The sequence below is a fragment of the Primulina tabacum genome, chromosome 3 (genome assembly GCF_025594145.1).
Source record: "Primulina tabacum isolate GXHZ01 chromosome 3, ASM2559414v2, whole genome shotgun sequence".
In the NCBI taxonomy this organism is placed as follows: Eukaryota; Viridiplantae; Streptophyta; class Magnoliopsida; order Lamiales; family Gesneriaceae; genus Primulina; species Primulina tabacum.
In genome coordinates, this window is record NC_134552.1 from 11,319,338 (window position 1) to 11,332,951 (window position 13,614).

Genomic DNA, 13,614 nt, shown 5'->3' on the forward strand with positions numbered 1-13,614 from the left:
AAGCATTACTATGTAGCGATCAGATCCAACTCTAACAAAAATTTGTAGGATTTACATAGCGATCAGTACTATCTACATCTGGATTGGGTAAGTTGGGGCTCCCGATCCAATCAATTAAAGAAATTTTTGACATCATTTATCAAGAAACAAAAACCAACGTAAATACAGATACAATACACCATACTTTACCCTTGTAGACGTCAATTGATTGATTCAAAATGTCATCCAATAAATTCCCTAGTATCAGGTCCCGTGCCTGGAATATTTTTTCAATATATTTCAATAAAGAAAGAAAGAGCGAAGCTGATTCCTCGAGACCACATATCTTGAGTGTTCTTCGATCACAGCAACTGAGGCGACTGCTATAATTTGGTCTCTGATTATCTACATGTCAGAGGTGCATGTGAATAGATCGTCCCACTGATTCCTTTTCAGATCCGAGGATCATTCTTCTCGGTGCCAACGAAAGGGAAATCCGTTCACCTTGCTTTGTGGATTATTCACATCATCTCAACTTTCTAAAGGAAATGACACAATGACTTCTATTGAATCACATTACAGTCATTTAAGAACGAATCTTGTTGGTTTAGGAACATTTTCCAAAAGCTTCTGTACTCGGGAATGCCAAGTTCAAGCCACGGTTTCATGTTTCCATCAAAATGCAACATTGCTGCAGAATTGACAGCCTCCAAATCGATGCCATAGTTACGTCCTAGACCAGCTAGCATCCAACTACCATCAAGAGAATAAACTAAACCTTGGAAGGTGAGCAAGCTAGCGCTTAATGCAGTAGTTTCGGATGTTCCCTCTTCTCTGCTCATCTGCACTCGTCAACATCAAAAAGAGAGAATCAGTTGGACACTGGACGTGGGCTCGTAAAACTGTGTCCATGTTTTGCCAAGTAGGTGATCACTTTTTTTAAAGCGATCAATCCATGCCATGACAAATTGTGTAATATATGAGTGGATCAAAAATGACATTTTGGAAGAATATGCGCCATCCCAAAAACCTCATAAGGTCTACACCAGGTAAATATTCCCATCAATGGGCCGAATTTTATTTCATTGTTATTTATCCTAATATGAAATGGATGAGTGTTAGTATGACCCAATTGGCTTCAGTCAACATCGTCCATTCAGCGTGTTGCCTTTACCATACAATCATTAGAGTCGGACAGCAATTTTTAGCGTACGCATTGAGTTGGCAATGTATAACAAGTACGAAACTGCTAGGGCAGGGGGAGCAGAATCCAAAGAATAGGAAACAAGTGGTGTGATGTGAAGAGAAGCGGCCAAAGTCGCATCCTATGGAATGTGGACGAAAACAAATTGGCAAGTGGTCATGAAGTTAAATAAAGAAGTTGAATTATCACGGCACTTTACACATTCTTGATTTAAGCAATTCAACTGCTTCCTTCAGTCAGCAATTTCTACAGTCCCCTTCTATGAGATTGGAAATGAAGAAATCTTCATTTTTAATTGAAGAACACCCTAAAATTTCCTATGAACATTACTAGTGGGATAACATAATTGTTCGATGTCAGAGAGGATTATAAAATTTTAAACTAAAAATTGACTCTCGTCCATTTGTCCTCATCGCAATACTGAAATAAGACTAACATGCTTGATACACATTATTCATTGACAGGATCCTATGACAAATGGGCCTTATAAGAGATTAGGATGTCCCATGTTTCACCTTTCTACAGCAGCATCCATACACATACACAAATTGAGTTTCATAAAATCAAACATTTTAAAAGTTTAGAAAAGAATAATATCTAACAAACACTTCAAACAAAAAAAAAAAAAATTGCCACGCACCTCTTGCACCAACCTCTGAAACGTTTCTGAAATATTATGTGCCCTCCACCTAGATAAATCAATTACATTTAACCCAGATGTCCAAGCACAAGAGTTTTCATAAATAGTGTTTCTGGAGAAATAATTTTTCATCTGAGACAACTTCACTGCACATAATTGCACGGCACCATTCACTTTTTCCCCCATGTCAATGTCCCAGAGGGCTGACAAGTCACTCTGAACGACTACGTCATCTTCCAAAACCACAACTTTCTCCAGAGAACGAAATATTTTAGGAAGGAGATAGTGAGAATGTGAAAACATGGATATGTATTCTGTTCTAGATAGTGAGAAAGACAGTTCATCAACCCTATGAAATGAAACACGATATTCCTCAGGCAATGAAAGATGCATCGGTGCCACTTTATGATGGTCAAACAACTTAATGTCTTCAATGTTCAGCACCTGAACTGAGGCTTCTTTATACTTGTTTCTGAAATACCAAAACTTCATGGCAAAGTAATTTTCCCTGTCAGTCAGCAGATGAAAAACCTGTTTCTCACTTTCCTGCAAAGACAAAAACCTCATGAATAACAAAAACAGTTTAAATGAAGAACAAAAGTTTGGAGTTAAAACGGAGATGATGAAGTAAATGAAGAAATATACAGGCCATACTTTTGCATGCATCACGGTTGAGTTGATCACAACAGATGATGCTAGTATATTCGTGGAGAACACAATGTAGTGGTATAAATCCGGATTTAGAAATTTCTCCATCAGCACAGTCTCAGTATCAAATGAAGATCTAAAAAACTCAACAGTTAATCGCATTGACAGACAATGGAGACTCTTCGGCATGGTTTGAGCTGCAAGTTGGTAGAGGAAGGCACTCTGCTTCATGTGAAAATTAGATTCATCCTCTGTCATATCGACTAGCTGTCTAAATTTTTTATCAACGTTGTTACAATCAACAGGACATGATTTTGCCTTTGCAATCACGGCCTCCATTTCAGGAATCTTCTTCTCATTCCTGATAAAATAGGCAAACTTGTGTTTTAGTCTTCCAGGTTCTTCATGCAACTATGAAAGGTTAAAAACACGAAATGATTCCAGATAAATTGATGAGCACAATCCCATAGATCTAAGAAACAGTATGAACTTCCAGGTAAAGCATAACAAGTACAGGATGTAGCCCACAATGATTCGCTAGACAAAGAAAATGTAAATTTATCATATTTTGTCTCCATTGGCATGATACACTTTCGAACACTTAAAGAAATGTTAAAATGGACAACTGAAACTGCATCCTCAACCACAAGCATTTACCAGATAAAAGAAAAGGTTGGTAATTAGTCAAGCGAGGCATTCTCAGTTAATAAACTCGTATTCAGAGAAAAATTTATAACCAATAAGTTAAAGAGATTCAACATCAAATGACTGGGAAAGCCAGGACCTAAATTAACTTCTCGTTTCTCAAAGGAGATATGTGATAAAATATATATTACGAACATATTAGGAAAAATTATATTTGAAATGATAGAGTCCAGTCTAGCAGTGGAAAAGAATTAAATCAAGCCTAATGCTAGCTAATATTTACAGTTTGAGTAATTGAGTTTAAGTTGATATTCATTCGAACATGTTCAAACCCGATCCAAAGCTCAAAAGTCATAAAGTTGAGCTCCAGCTTGGACTGAATGAGCATTCAAGGTCGAGCACGACTCGATACAATCTAGCCTAAATCGAGCTTTTTTGAGCTCTATCTTCCCATTCAAAACCATGGCCCTGGTAACATCACCAGGAGTTCAAAGGCCGGTTGAACTAACAAATTACTGTAACTACACCAAAACTATAGAGGAAGGACATCGGTATAAGGCTGTTGAGCTTGCTCCACCATGATGGAATATTCATTTCCTTGTCGCATCAACAAAAAAACTAGGAATAATACATATTGAACTACACAAAATATATAAAATGAAAATTTCTCGAGCCATAAAGATATAATGCATAAACTCCATCTCTATTTTCTTTTAATTTTTTACTTTATTTAACTTTTCTTTGAAATTGCTTTAAAATTTCACTGTGATTTAGCGAAAAACACATGAAGCCACTACCATCCTCGAGCCTGCCGCATTGCACTACCCTCAACCGCGGCAGTCCGCTATAAGATGGGTGAAATAAATGAAGTTTATTTGGGATGAAATAAGATGGGTGAAATAAATGAAGTTTATTTGGGATGAAATAAGATGGGTGAAATAAATGAAGTTTATGGAAGCGAGAACTCCCCTCAAGTCTTTTCAGATCCAAACAGATATTAATGTGAGAATTTCTAATGGTGGATCAAATTAGTCTAAAACCCTTCAGAATTTCACATTCGGTCCTTGATTTTCACATCACCAAAGGCACGGAAAAATAATAAAATAGGTGAAGAATGTGCTATCAAAAACAGATTGAGCAATCAATAAATCTAAAGCTAGAATTATGAACAAATGATACGTGAAGATTGAAGATAGTAGTGATTAATGAAAAAGCCACAACAAAGCAAATACCTGAGAATGGTCCTAAACATGCACTTAATGTAGTTTGATCAATCCGTAAATTGAACATACCCAGGGGGAAGATCTTTATCTGTTGTTGTTTCGCTAAGAACACGTTCAAACTCCTGAATATTTTGCTTCATTTCATGAGACAATTTTTCGAATGATGGAAGTTTTGCAATACTTGGATAGTAAGCACGAGCAACAAAAAGTAGGTCCTTCATCCGCTTCACCACAGCATCTTCCATTTTTTCCTTATGTTCTCGACCCCATAAACAATAACTCCCAAACCTAAATTCACAGATCAGATCACTTTCATCAGCACTTCTTCTATGTTCTCCAGTATAGTTTTTGGCAACAGGTCCAGTATCCTACAACACATTACAAACATCAACACGAATTTTGAATTCAAAAACTAAAATTAGGAAGTTTTAATGACATATCATACAATTACTGGCTGTGCTTGTTTCGGCAAATCAGCTGGCATGGAAAACCCTGCGTTGATTTTCCAGAAATAAAGATGAAAAATGAAACCTAAATTATGCACGAGACAGAGAGAGATTCTTGTGAACTTATTTATCACCTGTTTCATTCCCACCTCTCTTGGAGTTATTCCCGAATTCCTGGGAAAAAAAAAAGAGGGTAAGAAATTGAGGTATTTGAATGCAGAAACTTTTAAGTCAAGATTGAATACAGAACAAATATAACTGAATTGGATGGGGTCAATGCAGTTCCCAGATAGAAAATAAAATAAGCAGAATGTAACAATCAAGTAACTCTCAGTCTTAACCATCAAAGCATATGCAACAGACCTTGGGAAAAGAAGGGGACAATCTTTCTAAAAGGTCATTTACATGTTTAGATTGATGAACCTACAAGTAGAAACCAAAACACATAAGAGGGACTAACTTAAGACGTGTCCTGGGTACAAGAGCATGTAGCTCCACCCCTGATCATACATCAGGACATATGAATGAAAATGTAGTAGGATAGAATTTAGCCCACTCTGTAGATCCACTGCATGAAGAAAATCAAATTCTTCAACAAACATGCACACACCAAGTTATGAAGGTTGACAACATTATTATATACCTCTGATTTTTCTCTTTTACCAGCATCATTGTCTTGATCAATAGGTCTCAATGGATTCTAATTGCATCAGGAAGCATCCGAAGATTTAAAAAAAAAAAACATAACAAGAAAAGTAAATCATCAATCTCCATTTATTCGGATTCAATTAATGGTGGCAACCACAAACGCAAAAGAAATCTCTAAAACTATCATTGATATACAGAAATACCGAAAAATTCTTACAGGTTGTGAATTCCGCTGATGAGTGGCGTCTCCTGAAATGGTCGTGAGAAATCAGTTGATGAACTCGAGAATAACAGTAAACGCACATCCACTGATGCGCGGACACACACACACACACACACACACACACGAACAGAATCGATCATATTCAAAACAGATCTAATCAATACAGTAGTCGGGATAATCGAAATAAAACAGAGAAACAGCACACCAGTGGAGTGCGAACCGCTGTGGAGGCCCAGCAAAAAGACGAGTGGGACGAGCATTGATAGGACGACGAGGCCAACCACCGGAATCACCAGATTTCTCCATCTTCTCTTCGCCGAACCTCCAACCACGCCCTTCATCTCTCAAAATCCTCGTCCTCCACCTTTTTTTCCCCTTCGAATGCACAATCTCAGCAATAAATTCTCATTCAACGTCAAAAAATCACTTCGCCGTCGAAGCAAAAATGGCAGCAATTAAAAAACTTCCGCCAATCCCACTCCTGTTTGGGGATGCGATCCCTTTTTAGTTTTTGGAATGCAAAAACGTCTACTTCACTTTTGCCCCTTCCAAAATTATTCTCATCTTTATTACATCGTTCCACTCAGTTCACTATCCATCATATGATCATTTCTCCAATCGCCGCTTTTTTTAGTTAAAATTTTAGTAACGCGATTGTATTTACAATTGCTATTTTAAATCATTTCTTCGTATTAAAGTTATCGTAAATTGATAATTTAATCCCATCTAATTATGCTTCCCAACAAATTTTTAGTAAATTATATTCATTACAAGATTAAAATATTATATATCTGATTATTTTTCATTAATTAATCTTTTTATATAAAAAAAATATCCAATAATTGCCCCAAAATCATAAAACGAAGGTAAAATAGATTACATGACAGACGTGTATTTTAAATTTTAATATAAATCTAAATTTTAAGTATGCTAAAATTTTATACAAAATAATATTCATGTAATTTTAAAAATCTTATTTTTAAGTTGTCACGTAGATTTGCGAACTAAGATAAAAAAAATTGAAAGGAGAGCAACCTGCTTTTGATGACCTGAATTCGATTTATTCCATAAATAGCATAGATATTGAATGATGCCTCAAAATAGAATGATGCCATCTGATTTTGTAATGTCTTTTTCATTAACTTGACTAAATATTGATTTTGGCTTTTATTATCTTGCAAAGTTAAGGAGCCAATTTCTTAAAAAATACAAATTCATGCATGCATCTCACACATATAACATGCATACCTCGAAGAGAATGATATTAGAAGCGATTTAGATCGAGATAGATAAAGTCATAAATCTCCATAATTTTGTCACAGAGCATTTCCCCGGAAACATGCAAGAATTCAGATCACCTTTCAAGTAATTCACAAATGTGATCACCAAATCACAGAAAGAATGCAAGTCTAACAACAGATCCGATGAAATTAATTTAAAACACCCAAAGGATGTCGTTGATGGTGCAATTTACACAACTTTGTACCCTGTATAAGACTGGCAAAAATAACCGTTGTAGGGGATGAAATTATATTGTCAGCAAGTTCTTCGTACTTCACTGATCATCTGTGGATATAGGAGGTTCGACCACCGGAGGAATACAGTCCACCTTATAGCGTAGCACCTGTGCCAAACCAAAATCACATCAGAATAACTAAGTAGAACACTAAAATGTTGGTTGCAGTACCTCACGAGTGTATGCTAAATAATTGAGAGAGTCTGATGATACTTCACTAAAGGATGTACAAATTTGATGTATTAGTTAATGATTGCTAATAACTGATCACTTTATCTTAAAGTTTAAACGGATAGACATGTTAAATATTTATAGCCTATTAGAGACTCTGATAGGCCTGAAATCTTGCAGATGAAACTTTATTTGTAATTGGGATTTGGGCGATAGAGATGCAAGATAATTAATTTTGAACAACTATACAATTATAATGGCTAAGTTTGACAGGGACCTGGCCGGTTTCAAGCAGACAAAGACACTGCGATTCATCATGTGGAATTACGAAGTGTTGCTAGGCAGACAAACAGCTCAGCGACACGAAAACAAAAGTACAAAATTATTTAAAAAAATTGAATCCAACAGCTATTGCACTCGATGAGAAATTGGGAAAACTAGATAGTAGGTAACTTGATATATGGTGTCTACCTTTTTAAAAAAGGAAGAATATGAGTTATCCCAGATGAACTTGTAGTTCCCGGACACACATGTGCAGAAGTTACCCTACAGTGAAAATGAAGCCAAGAAGTTAGAGATTCAAGTTTAGTGTCACAGAGAACTGAGAATTGAAAGAAGTTAACTCACTTGATCAGATTCATAGCGTCGGTAAGGCAAGATAAGCTGGTTAAGCAACACGAAGAGTCCAAGGTAAAAAGAGAATAGTAGAAGCGGAAAACAGAGCAAAAGGAGTGAAAATGAAGGACAAACTCCAAGAACCTACCGTCTTTGTTCCAGAGGAATCTATGCATTCCACGCTGAATCCTATATCCTGCAATTGTATTATTCAATTCAAGAAAGCAATATCATCAAAATTATAGTTGGAAGAACCTAGGAACCACAAATAGAGTCAACTGCAATGATCTTTACTCGACTGATTAACATGTATGTAAAAGGCATGTGTACATGCACAAATACCTAAAAACACAATCAAATGTCACATGAAATAACCACAACAGGATAACAATGCAGGAATCATAAATATGAAAAGAAGTACAAAGAATTAAAAATTGATTTGAAGCCTGAGGTGAAATTCGACTTTTTTAGCATACAAGCAACTTATACAACACAGTGTCGTGTATGAGCTTATAATCACGTGTATATCACACTTCATGAAACTGTTTTGATGGGGTAAAAGAATCTCCAAAAGTAATAATCGGACGATTAAAGCATACATCAAGTATAGAAAATCTGCAAAAGTAATAGTTGAAGGAGTGAGATGAGCACATGATGGCTGGACAAATCTGCAGTCTGTCCACTTTTGTTCTGTGGCTGTTAATCATTGTAAATCAATGTTTGTTCACAGTTAATTAGTACTTAATTATGTATGTACTTGGTCCAACTCACTGGTTATGATTCCATTAAAACTTTTCTGTCTTTACATAATTTTGTACTTGTTACAAGACAAAAATCAAATGATATTTTGTATCCACCTATTTGAAGGAGCAACTGATTTTGGTTTTGGTTTTGAGCTTGTGGGTTTGGTCCTATTAATTGTTGTAGATGCCGTGGTGAGATTGTTGAATGGACAGAGTTATATTCAGTAACATTTCAGTGTAGCTAATAGAACAGTATACCAATTAATGAACAAATATCCAATGAAGCACAGGATAGAGAAGAATTACATCTTCAAACCCTCCTGATGATAATGATGATATAAGAGCAAATATGGATAAAGGTTAAGAATAATACCAAATTCATTTTTCCCTGCACCACCGAGAAATCCCAAGCAATATATGAATTTATAGATTCCACGGTTAAAGACACCTACAGGAAAACAAAATTTATGCCTGCAATAGCACTTGAAAAATACCTCGAATAACATACAAGGCACCATTAATAAACAAGAAAGGTAAAACCAGCGAATCACACAAGGGCGTATTTCTTAGCCTCGGTGCAACAGCTACCAAGCACATACAGAATGGAAAAGGATGAAAAGCACATATTCCAAGCAAAGGATAATAACACAAAGTACTCACAGAAGTCACTTAAAACCTAAACATTGATCGGATAATTACCTAATCTAAAAATAAAAATGCACATAGTGGATTAAGTGCCAGGAACAATTTTTGTAAATTTAAAAATCTGTGTCATTTGCGTAAAAAAATTATCCTGTAAAATTCTCAACACATGTACATAAGACTTGCATTTATGCTGGATGCTTTGTGTCACTAAGTTGCACGTTTGAACCATGAGTTCGAAAACAAACCTCATGGGTTATCCCTGCAGCAACACTTATTTCCTTGCAGTCATCTTTATTCCTGAGTTTGATTACCATTTAATACATCAAAAAAATGAAGTAAAAAATAATTCAGCTTCATAAATACCAATTAAATTCAACACCCTGTAAAGGTGGTTAGAAAAACAAAAAATCATGTAAGAGGAAGCTCGGGACAGACCTGGCCTCTAATAGACCTGCATCCTCTGCAGTAATAAAGAAGGGGGAGTTAGAAAAAACCTCCCTGTAAAACAGACATGAAAAATCAGTGAATGTCAGTTGTGACAATATCTAATTGCACAAGTAATGTTAATTTCATAGATGAGATCTTCACTAACAATGCCAAATATTCCCGGTGAAGTATAAGAGAAGGAGAATAATAATATGAATGGTACAAGGATAATTTGGAGTTTTGGAATGCAGAAAATGAGAATGAGTAAACTGTAAGCAAAAGAAAATGATACAACACATGGCATGTCATATAAATTTCTGTGACAAAAAAAAATGCCCTGTAGTACACTAAATGTCTGAACTTCATAAAGCTTGCGATTACTCGCTTTAATCACTCGGAAGTACAGAAATGCTATTTCCTTGTAAAAAGCATAAAATATAGATACAACATTGACACTCATTCATAAGATAATGCCACACAGTTCTAGAGTGATCGTCTACAGAAGCAACAACGCCAGATCGACAACTTAATTGAAATATAAAACAACATGAATTGTATATATCAAAGTGCACTAAAATGTTGGATGCCCTTTTATCGACTTAATCAGGAAGATAATTTTTTATTGTTTTTTTTTTACAGAATCCATGAATGGATGACAGAGGACGGTAAATCTCGAGATATCGAACTCGTGTAGCATGTACAATATGGGAATGGGTACAATAGCCACAGATAGCTGGACTTGCTACATGTAACAATATATTGTCATGCCTTCAAATCTATTGAAATGTATCTATCTTAAAGAATATTAAGCAAAGGTATAAAAATGAGGTTGAATGTCAGAATGCAATGAATCGCAAATACAGTCTTTTCAGTATTAAGTAGTATCTCTATCTACAATCACCTTATTGACATAATGAGTGTATGTTGTGAAGGGCGAAAAAAGAAAAATCTGACAAAGAAAGATTAGACACTTTGAGGCTTGAACTGACCAAAAGAAAAAGCATTCCGAAGAGTTGCAACATAATTACAACGAAACTACAAAGAAAGATGCTAAACTATTGAGTTTCTCGGTCACAAGTCACAACTACCGACAGTAATGAACTATGGGCCTTAGTATTAGAAAAGCTTAAGCCAGCTTCTGAAAGGTAATTGCAAAACCAAAAATACGAAATACAAGTTACCCAAGAAATTGCAAAACCAAAAACACGAAATACAAGTTACCCAATAAATTTCATAAATCTGTCGATTTCGGAAGTGTAAGCGTCAGTTGCTTCTACCAGAATAGTTATTTGGTGGTTCTGCCTGAAAAATATAGAAGTTCCATGACGAGGCAGCAAACAAGCATTTTTCATATTCAACACATCAAAAAACAGCCAGGTACGTGAATAATAACACGCCTCACAGTTTTCTAGCTTCAAAATGCCCCAACAGCAGGGCAAAAAATAGTCGAATGTTATGAACCAATCTTGTAAGGCTGTATAGAGGTGGCCCATATCGTTGTCGCTGCTCTTCCATGGGTCTGGGGATACAATGCACTTAAAAAATTAGTTGGCATTGGCTCCACATTAATTAAAAGTTCTTTAAGCATGAAATATTGACATGAAATGAAAATAAAGTGTTATACCCTTGATCATCATTTATTTGCTTAACAAAATCCAGTAGAACCTGCAACACATTCATAAGTAAGACTAATTGTCGAGAAAGCTATGAAGTCTAAATGACATATTGATGAAAGACATTCATGTGTTATGACAAGTCAGCGTTGACGTAATGGTGAAAAAATAAAAGCCATAAAGTGGCTGAAAATGTGTCTAGGGTGGAGCAATTGGTATCTCATGAACTAATACAGGGCACAAGCCAATTTAGGGCTTGCCTGTCTAAAAGAAAAGCTGACAGATTTAAGGCTGAGTAATTAGTGAAGACAATGCACGCTGACATGCAACTTGAAAATGACAATGCACAAAGAAAAAACTCGAGAAAACATAAAAACCGAAAGGACTAGACACGAACAAAAAAACATTGTGTACCAAGAAATTTACAATTATGCGAATAAAACAAACCTGAGGCACTCCTACCAAGTACTTCACTAGTGTTTTATAGACACCAGTCGCAGAGCCAAGCTGAGCTAATTGTCTCCTTCTGTAAAAAATAATAGTCTGAATAAAATCAGTTTCTTTGTGCGTTAGGGAGCTTCTATATTATGAAATTTTACCGTTCCATCTGTTGTCTCCACAGCATGTCATATCGATCACGTATGCTTCCACCGGAGTTAATTAAAGCATAAACTTCTGCCTGTTTATTCCTCTCAGAACGCTCTCTTTGCTGCCTGATTAAAGTGCCTCGAAAATCTTGAGGCATATAGGTCATAACTGCAAATATATGTACATAAAATTTTTCATTGACAGCTCATCTATGGACCCCTTAGTTTATCAATATAAAAAAAACGTCATCCTAGATTTTAATGGCTATTTGTCTCTACAACAATAGAAAATTAAAAAAAGTGCACAAATTATCAAGAATAAAGCATATACACAAAACATGCAGTACCACAAAAGCTGCAAATGTGTGTACAACAAAATTTTCATTAACGATGTTTTCTAATGTTTCAAAAAAAAGGTATCCAAACTGCTGTATTGAACAAATTATAGAACTTCAATCTAATACTCGACATCCCTTGAAGATGAACATTACTATGGTATTTCGAGATGATTAGTTGGAGTGATGAAAATTAATGCGTCAAGCAATCAATGAGCTTCATAAGTTCTGTAGAAGTGATTTCATTAAAGTTTCTGAACACGACTGTACAACTTCTCAGTTAAGATTCAGAAAACGATAAAACACTACCAGTGTTGAATACAAACTCGGAATTTCTAGCCTGAAAATTTTCCAGTGTCTTCAGTGTAGACTTAAATTTTTCTTGAAGAGGCATAACAACAGCAGCAAGTTCAACACCTTCAACAACAGATTCTTGACGAAGCTGTGTAAATGCAACCGACTGGTTATCTAAGGTTGATAAAAATCAATATAAATCAAATGTAATGAACATGTGTATCTCACCGAAGTGGGCCAACGAGAGACATCCAACAAGAAAAGGATTTCTTCAATCTGTTCCCTATTTTTCCACATATTCTCGTCAATTTTATGGGGAGGATGGCGTTCAGCTTCTTGCAACAATAAACTTTCCCCTGAAACAAAAAATGTTGTTGAAATAGTAAGGCTGAATCCGTGAATAACAGAAACTCGACTAGAAAAAGACCATGAACCAGTGCCCATGTATGAGAAAATCAATGAGTTGAGAACAGAAATTCAGTCCCCACTATTAACATGCATTATGGAATCCAAAACGATGTCTTGGATCGTCCACGTAAATTGATCGAGACAAACTTCTCCGCGTTCAATTGCTCGCAAACAAAAAGGGTCGTTGCGAATAATCGCATTTGAGAGATTGGAAAACGATAATTAAAAAAATAATTAAAAAAAATCAAACAACTCACGAATCATATATCATATTAAGAACAAAAAGGTAATAGAACAAACATCATTACAAAATTTTAATGAAAACCTGGGGTAGGTGAGGAGCCATTTAGCAGATCAATGGCTATGGCATGAATCTGATCGGAGAGACGAACTACATCGTCGGAAAGCGGGGTAAATGGATACTTATCGTAGTATGAAGCTAGAAATGCCCTCGTTATGGGCACCAATCCTTCCGTCGATTGCATTTGCCGTAAACTCTTCGGTGAACAACGAATCGATCTCGAATTTACCAACTTGAATTGTGTTAACGAACAATTCAGTCTAACTTAATTGAGATTTTTACTTTATTTGATCCGGGAAACATA

The 13,614-nt window shown here is 35.7% G+C and overlaps 2 protein-coding genes across 9 annotated transcripts; both read right to left on the reverse strand.

The window, feature by feature from the left end:
- Positions 1–79: 79 nt before the first annotated feature.
- Positions 80–6,261, reverse strand: LOC142540272 (putative galacturonosyltransferase 7). 8 transcript variants are annotated; one of them, XM_075646290.1, is made up of 11 exons: positions 5,877–6,261; positions 5,651–5,682; positions 5,429–5,485; positions 5,342–5,353; positions 5,149–5,208; positions 4,920–4,959; positions 4,785–4,831; positions 4,409–4,707; positions 2,478–2,832; positions 1,824–2,369; positions 80–821 (listed from the first exon to the last, which is right to left on the reverse strand). In XM_075646290.1, exons 1-11 carry the CDS (start codon positions 5,995–5,997, stop codon positions 543–545), a joined length of 1,848 nt encoding a protein of 615 aa, XP_075502405.1. In that variant the 5' UTR covers positions 5,998–6,261; the 3' UTR covers positions 80–542. The 8 variants fall into 8 exon arrangements, with proteins under 8 accessions (XP_075502405.1, XP_075502406.1, XP_075502403.1 ...); XM_075646288.1 differs by having other exon boundaries at positions 81–821; positions 5,862–6,260; XM_075646291.1 differs by lacking the exon at positions 5,342–5,353 and having other exon boundaries at positions 5,877–6,260.
- Positions 6,262–7,015: 754 nt separating this feature from the next.
- Positions 7,016–13,614, reverse strand: LOC142540273 (uncharacterized). The gene is made up of 15 exons (XM_075646296.1): positions 13,335–13,614; positions 12,830–12,957; positions 12,617–12,749; positions 11,985–12,141; positions 11,833–11,911; positions 11,397–11,437; positions 11,175–11,291; positions 10,994–11,074; positions 9,782–9,844; positions 9,592–9,643; positions 9,075–9,149; positions 8,107–8,154; positions 7,971–8,006; positions 7,815–7,889; positions 7,016–7,280 (listed from the first exon to the last, which is right to left on the reverse strand). The coding sequence occupies exons 1-15, from the start codon at positions 13,492–13,494 to the stop codon at positions 7,212–7,214; spliced, it is 1,314 nt and encodes a 437-aa protein (XP_075502411.1). The 5' UTR covers positions 13,495–13,614; the 3' UTR covers positions 7,016–7,211.